Source organism: Eufriesea mexicana, unplaced genomic scaffold (genome assembly GCF_001483705.2).
Source record: "Eufriesea mexicana isolate 0111107269 unplaced genomic scaffold, ASM148370v2 scaffold16629, whole genome shotgun sequence".
Taxonomy (NCBI): Eukaryota; Metazoa; Arthropoda; class Insecta; order Hymenoptera; family Apidae; genus Eufriesea; species Eufriesea mexicana.
Genome location: NW_016924050.1, coordinates 272,609 through 280,504, shown reverse-complemented (window position 1 = coordinate 280,504; position 7,896 = coordinate 272,609). Strand labels below are relative to the sequence as shown.

General features: G+C 39.7%; 3 protein-coding genes across 4 annotated transcripts in view; 2 read left to right on the top strand and 1 right to left on the bottom strand.

The window, feature by feature from the left end:
• The window catches only part of LOC108554071 (glycine-rich cell wall structural protein 1.8-like), a 4,788-nt gene extending 3,706 nt beyond the window's left edge, over nucleotides 1–1,082 (top strand). The window contains exons 2-3 of the mRNA XM_017909207.1: nucleotides 333–553; nucleotides 963–1,082. Coding sequence (XP_017764696.1) covers nucleotides 333–553; nucleotides 963–1,082 — 341 coding nt within the window. The remainder of the gene's footprint in view (nucleotides 1–332; nucleotides 554–962) is intronic.
• LOC108554103 (peroxisomal leader peptide-processing protease) overlaps nucleotides 1–7,896 on the bottom strand; it is a 36,022-nt gene that overhangs the window by 10,824 nt on the left and 17,302 nt on the right. The gene's annotated exons all lie outside the window — the stretch shown is intronic.
• Nucleotides 717–7,896, top strand: part of ITP (ion transport peptide) — a 20,516-nt gene continuing 13,336 nt past the window's right edge. Inside the window, exon 1 of one of the 2 annotated variants that reach the window (XM_017909259.1) lies at nucleotides 717–1,517. In XM_017909259.1, the coding sequence (XP_017764748.1) occupies nucleotides 1,458–1,517 (60 nt within the window). In that variant the 5' untranslated portion in view covers nucleotides 717–1,457. Of the gene's footprint in view, nucleotides 1,518–7,335; nucleotides 7,359–7,896 lie in introns of those variants that run through there. The other variant, XM_017909260.1, reaches the window with a different exon arrangement.

The window sequence follows — 7,896 nt, the reverse complement described above, 5'->3', positions numbered from 1 at the left end:
AAAGGGAGAGGGAAGAAAGGAGAGAAAGGAGGAAGGGGCGGAGGAGGGGGAGGAGGAGGAGGAGGTGGAGAAGGAGGAGAAGGAGGAGGAGAAGGAGGAGAAGGAGGAGAAGGAGAAGGAGAAGAAGGAGGAGGAGGAAGAAGAAGAGGAGGAAGAAGAAGAAGAGAAAGAAGAGGTGGAGGTGGAAGGGGTGTCGGGTGAAGAAGAGGAAGAAGAGGGTCAAGAAGGAAACAAGAGGAGGAAGAGGGTCACGAAGGGAACAAGAGGAGGAAGAGGGTCACGAAGGGAACAAGAGGAGGAAGAGGGTCACGAAGGAAAGAAAACAGGAGTAGGAAGAAAAGGAGGAGCAGAAGATAGAGTAGAAGGATGTGGAGGTGGAGGTGGAGATAGTGGTGGTGATGGGAACAGCGGTGGTGGCGGCGGCAACGGTGGTAGTGACGGCGGCGGTGATCGTCGTGGTAGTGACAGCGGTGGTGGTGGTGACAGCGGTGGTGGTTGTGGTGTTGGTGGTGGTGGCGGTTTCGGTGGTGGTGTTGGTGGTGGTGGTGACGGTGTTGGTGGTGGTGGTGACGGTGGTGGTGGTGGTGGTGGCGGTAGTGGTGGTGGTGGTGGTGGTTGTGGTGGTGGTGGTGGTGGTGGTGGTGGTGATGGTGGTGGTGATGGTGGTGATGGTGATGATGATGGTGGTGGAAGTGATAATGCAAGTGGTGGCGACGGTGGAGGCGACGGTGACGGTGACGATGCAACGAGTCGAAAGAGTAAAACTTACGAAAAATTTGTAAAAAAAAGGACGATATAGTGGAGAATGAGAAAGTAGATACTGCGTAGACCGAAGGAAGGATTACTGCGTGAAATCGAAGAGGAGAAGAGTAGTGATACGTGGTTTGGTGCATTATGCGGTATTGGATTATTTAGAGAAACGATTCAACGATTCTACGATTTGGTTTTTCGGTTACGAAAAGGTAGTCGACGTTGAATACGAACGCGTGAGAAAATTAGTTGGGGCGTATGTACCAACTGGTACGGATACAGACATTAAACCTCTGTCACCCGTCCTCATCGTTGACAGTTCTCGATCGTGATAAGGTTCTACGTTACGCAACTAAAGCAATCGCGGAAATATGAAAAAGAGGAAATATATGGAAACATGGACCGAATATTGTGAAAGTGTGTACAGAAAGTACAGGTACATCGGTGAGAAAGTGACAAAGAGAATAAGTGATACGCAAGAATAAACAATTATTATTAAAGAAGAAAGGGAGATAAGTCGGAGCTATCTACTGTCCGTATATTATAACGTTTGTTACCGTTTTATGACCGACCTTCATCGAAGGGACGTCTTTGTTAATCGATCGATAATGAAGTTTCCTTGAATTTTCAACGAATCAGTAGGACTGATCTCGATTTAATTCGGTGTTCGACGAGGGAAATGAAGCTGCCGACGCGTATAATCCACCATGGGGGACAACGACCGTCACCGCGCTACAAGAAGCTGTGTCAACTTAGCGATTCGCTACGTGAGTTTCGAGAGTGAATATTTCTGGGAAAAACTACTTTGTAAGCAAAAAACAGATCGCAACGTGAATCGTAAAAAAGTGGAAAGACGCGTCAGAGTGCACGTAACATTCGATCGAACGTTTCGTTAGAAATAACTTTGCGCATATGCAAAATTTCAATTTAAACCCATTTCGCATCGATTGGCCCTAATCGCTTTCTAACAAAATTGCCACCTTTTTTGTGGATCATTTCGTTTCACGTTTCTTCCAATGTTTACTCGTTTATCCTTTCGATATTTCGTGCCTTTATCGTATTTCTGCTTCTTCTTCAAATTTTCTTTTTCCGAGCTCGTTCTTTTGCGGTTTAATAATCATTGTTTAAAAGGAGAAAGGTAGAGTAAAGCGAAACACGAATTTCATAATACACATACCGAGTATCGATAGTATCCACACAGTATTGTTAGATATACAGTTAGATATATATAACATTTCATTTTTATTTATCTCGATTCTATTCGACTCTTTTCCTTACATCCGAAATAAGTATTTCATTTATATTCCAGTCTCGACCAACGGAATAGCACAGAATATGTTATTCGTTGATCAGTGCTTATACGATTATTACATATGTATGAAAGAGACAAAAATTGCCGAGGTGAAGTGTATTGCCCCTTTAGAAGCTGTTCGATCGAAGCACTTTCAAAAAAATTTACTATAAAATTTTACTATAGTTTAACGATATATATGTGTGAGTGCGTTTGCTCGCGGGTATTTGAATTTGCTCTACCCCTTCCTGTCTCAAAATTCTCTACCACTCCCGGAATCCTCACGGAATCGAATGTGCTCGTTTTACGATATTTATGTCGAGAAATAAAACTAATAATTCTTTGTGGAAACGCCGGTTTATGATTAGAAAATAGACAATCGTTCGATTCGATGTCGAACTCTCGCGTTAGTTAGGTGGTGGATAGAAAAAGGGAGGAGAGTCGTTATACATAGTTTTGAATGGAGAAGGTAAAATGACGCAATGAACTCGGTTCTGTTGTCGGTTGATGCAACCGTGACGCGAGTTTACGCGAACCATGACGAGACAGTTTCTAAAGTAGCTCGATTCCTTACGAATTAGTTATGTATGTTGTTTAGGAAAAATCAGAGAATGACACATAACGTAGTAAATGACAAATTCTTGGAACGAGATCAATTCATTTTTTCCTTATTAAAAATGTCAAACTTCATATTCATATACGCAAAACGTTCGTGAATTAAAAATCACGTTTGTTTCGATAAAATATATTGAACGAAACCAAACGATATGAATTTGTCGAATAATTTATAATTGTTAGAAATAATAGACGGGATAAAATACGATATAAAAGGAGCTAGATGTTACAATTATATAAGAAGCAGCAACGATGAAAATAGATGTGTGTAATGGAAACGTAGATGAAACTGGTATTGCCAATGACGATGATGTTTGATAATGCTGGTAGAGGTTGTTAATGGTATTGGTAATGCTGATGCTAGTATTGCTTATGATGACTGTAGGGGAGTATATGGGTGACGGTAACGGTGACGATAACAATGACGATGATGTTTGATAATGCTGGTAGAGGTGATGTTAATGGTGTTGGTAATTCTGATGCTAGTAATGCTTGCAACGACTGTAGGAGAGTATATCGGTGACGGTAACGGTGACGATCCAATGACGATGACTATGACGATGACTATGACGATGACTATGACGATGACAATAGCGATGATAATATCGACTGTAATGTTTGTGGCGCTGGCAGTGGCGATAATTGTAATGATGACAATAAAAAATGTGGAGTATTTGGTTAAATCCAGAATATTCAAAGTATTTACGTACAAATGCTCATAAGAATATATGCACGACTAAAAGGAAAATAACGAATTAACTTGGATATATAATCAAAAGAGAGGAGGTGACCGATGAAGAACAAAAGTTAAAGAGAGAGAAAGAGAGAGAGTGGGAGAAAGAGAGAGAGAGAGAGAGAGAGAGAGAGAGAGAGAGAGAGAGAGAGAGAGAGAGAGAGAGAGAGAGAGAGAGAGAGAGATGAAAAGGAAATCTGGCCTATTGTTTAAAAGCCAATGGGATCAGTTGGTTCGATTGTCACGCACGGCCCACCTGTGCGCGGTAGATCGCGCCGGAGAACGGCTGTCCTTCGATATATCTCACGTTGTTCGGCCCCATCGGACTCGCGACGGTGTTGGAGCCGTAAGGGGGTGGGTGGTCAAGGAGGCGGACGGACTTCTGCCGCGCGCGCGCGCCTTTCTCGAGATCGCGATACAACAGTTCCGCGATGGTACTTGTCTCGCATGTTTCCTTCCGCGACGTTTGAGGAACTGCCTCAAAAAAGGAAGTGTTTTATAAGGGATTGAAAGACGCACAGAAAAGACATCTTAAAATAACACTCGACGAGCAACGAAAGAATTATTAAGATAACCTTCAAAGAGGCAAGTTCGAAATATCTAGTGAAGTGACAATTATTGTTTCTGGGTTTTTTTAAGACTAACACGAAATTTTGTTTACTAAAAGAGTAATGAAAAAAGAAATGTAAATGAAACGAATCAATTGGGACGAGTCTTTTGAGGGAGATGCAGAGACGGGGAAGGGAGGGCGAGTGGGAGAAAGAGAGAGTAAGATGGATAAATAGATAAACAGATAGATAGATAGGTAGATTGATAGATAGATAGGTAGATAGGTAGGTAGGTAGGTAGGTAGGTAGGTAGGTAGGTAGGTAGGTAGGTAGGTAGATAGATAGATAGGTAGATAGGTAGATAGGTAGATAGATAAATAGATAGATAGATAGATAGGTAGATAGGTAGATAGATAAATAGATAGATAGATAGATACATAGATAGATAGATAGGTAAATAGATAGATAGATAGATGGATAGATGGATAGATGGATAGATAGATAGAGAGATAGATGGATAGATAGATGGATAGATAGATAGAGAGATAGATGGATAGAGAGATAGATGGATAGAGAGATAGATGGATAGAGAGATAGATGGATAGAGAGATAGATGGATAGAGAGATAGATGGATAGAGAGATAGATGGATAGAGATGGATAGATAGATGGATAGACAAATAGGTAGACAGATAGACAGACAGATAGACAGACAGACAGATAGATAGATAGACAGATAGATAGGTAGGTAGATTGATAGATAGACAGATAGATAGACAGATAGATAGAGAGATAGACAGATAGATAAATAGATAGACAGACAGATAGATAGATAGATAGATAGATAGATAGATAGATAGATAGATAGATAGATAGATAGATAGATAGATAGATAGATAGATAGATAGATAGATAGTTAGATAGATAGATAGATAGATAGATAGATAGATAGACAGATATACAGACAGACAGACAGATAGATAGATAGACAGACAGACAGACAGACGGACGGACGGACGGACGGATAGACAGATAGACAGACAGACAGACAAGCGGACGCACAGACAGACAGACAGACAGGCAGACAGACAGACAGGCAGACAGACAGACAGATAGACAGACAAGCGGACGCACAGACAGACAGACTGACAGACAGACAGACAGACGGACAGGCGGGCAGTCAGTCAGGCAGGCAGACAGAGTGACAGACAGGGAGACAGACAGGGAGACAGATAGACAGATAGATAAATAGATAGATAGATAGATAAATAGATAGATAGATAGATAAATAGATAGATAGATAGATAAATAGATGGATAGATAGATGAATAAAGAGAGGGGGATAGGGGTTGGAGAGTTGAATGAAAAGAAGACTGACAAGAGGAAGAGAGATGTGACTGCGGAGGTGCAGGAGGATGAAGAGGTGGAGAAGGTGGAGACAATGGACCAGGTGGAAGGAAGAGAAAAATGGGAATGAAGAACAGAAAGAAAATAAAGAAACAAAGGGATTTATTCGGTGTAATAAATATATAAAATTGTAATAAAATTGTAAAACGATGTTCTACGAGAAATGGATTGTTTTGACGGAAGGATACAAAAATAGAGTGTAAAATGGAAAAATAAGTGAATGAAAAGAAGAGATAGATAAGTAGGAGGAATAGATAAATAGATAGAGAAAAATAAAAAGAACATCGAAAAAATGCGGAAGTTGAATCGAAGAATCGAAGAACATACGAAACGAAAAGAGGATGAAAGAAAGGAAGGAAAAACGTTTTAAGCGTAAGTCGTTCATACACCTATGTTACATATATCGTCCTATAACTACAACGATTCAAACTTCACCTCTTACACGTACAGGTTTGAACGTTATTCTTTTAATGTTAACATGTTTACGAATTCGCTTTAGCTTCTGATCGTAGTTCTCGTTAAACCAGCAAATAAACGTGTAATAAAGGAAGGAAAAAAAGGAAACATCCCACGCGATTACTACGATATTTACGATACTCGATTCTCCGTTTCAAACTATTATCGTAATTATTATTGAACGGAAGAAAGAGAAAAGAAAGAGAAAAGAAAGAGAAAAGAAAGAGAAAAGAAAGATAAAAGAAAGAGAAAAGAAAGAAATTTGTGACTTTTCTTCTCAGTTATTTTCATCGTTGAAACTACGTATACAATTATAAATGATTACAACGTAGAATACTTTTTAAAATTTCTAATTGTTCGAACCAGCTATAAATTTGTTTAATCGATTTAACGCTACGTTACGTTCAGTTCATAAATTATATTTTGCGCTATTTATTTACTTTTTGATTAATTTGTCATAAAATAGCTTGTAAACTCGAATCATCTAATTTTTCATTAGAAACCTATCACGTAAATTTTTACGAAACGTTTCCAGCATTGTCGAAGAATATTGTGCGTCATGAATATAAAATTCTTAAAAAGGTCAAAATTACATGTAATCGATAGAATCGTGTCGTATCGAGAATATCGATAAAAAGGGAAGATCACTGTTACGAGTATTCGAATGCAGCATTTTTAGAAAGGAAGGAGGGAAGGAGGGAAGGAAGGAAGGAAGGAAGGAAGGAAGGAAGGAAGGAAGGAAGGAAGGAGGGAAGGAGGGAAGGAAGGAACGAAGGAGGGAAGGAAGGAAGGAAGGAGGGAAGGAAGGAAGGAAGGAAGGAAGGAGGGAAGGAGGGAAGGAAGGAGGGAAGGAAGGAAGGAAGGAAGGAAGGAAGGAAGGAAGGAAGGAGGGAAGGAGGGAAGGAAGGAACGAAGGAGGGAAGGAAGGAAGGAAGGAGGGAAGGAAGGAAGGAAGGAGGGAAGGAAGGAAAGAAGGAGGGAAGGAAGGAAGGAAGGAGGGAAGGAGAAGATAGTAAGGAGAGGAAGAAAGAGACATTTATGCGCGAGAAAGAAACGGAAAGGTGAAAAGGAGATGGAAGGGTGAAAGGATATATGAGAGTCTATCTTCATAGTTCATTCAGAGAATCTTTCGACCAGGATCAAGTGAGGACCAAACATGAGTTGACTCATGCCTCAAAGACCATTGTACGGAGAAACGGAAAACTCGGACGTATCGTTCGCTTAGCTGCATCGATTTTGTTCCGAATTTCGAACAAGATTCGAATCGACGAACCGAAAACGAGAAATTGAAAAAGACAACAAGAAAGAACGCTATAAGAATACAAGGGACTGAGAAAAAGAAGAAGAAGAAGAGAAACGAATATCGTTTTAACCGATTATGTCCCTACATTGGAGAAAACTCACGTAACCAAAACTTAATCTTGCTTTAAATACTCGATTTAAAAATGAAAATAAATTAGCTAATACTTGATTTAATGAAGGATTAGGATTTGTGCAAATCTAAAAAATACCTTATCAATGAATTTACCAGTTATACGGAGTGTCTATAGAAGCGATAGGTAAGGGGCAATCCGATACACACTATAAGGGCGTACCAATATACACACTATCAAGGGTGTACACGTATAGAGTAAATTATGATTGTATAACATGGAAAGATTTTCACGAATTTCTCTCAAAAACAAAGATCATACATTCTCACGTAGTAAGTTGTTCCGAATGTTTAGTAAAAACGCGGTATATCTAAAAATCATCAAAATCAGAGAACGAGGTATACATATGTATGTATTTATATCTCATTTTAATAGTCGCACCTTTCATTATGAAAAATTTATACCTATTGGCGAAAATCCAATTACAATCTAATTTTTGTCACGATGAGAGGAAAGGAAAGGAAGGGAAAGGACAGAAAAGGAGCAAGAAAAGGAAAAAGAAAAAGAAATATAACGTTATAAAACAGAATGATGCGAGACATATTGAACAATTAATGGAATTGATCGCAACGATTGTTGTATATTTGTTGTATGCATTGCGCGCGCGCGCGCGTGTGTGTGTGTGTGTGTGTGTGTGTGTGTGTGTGTGTGTGTGTGTGTGTGT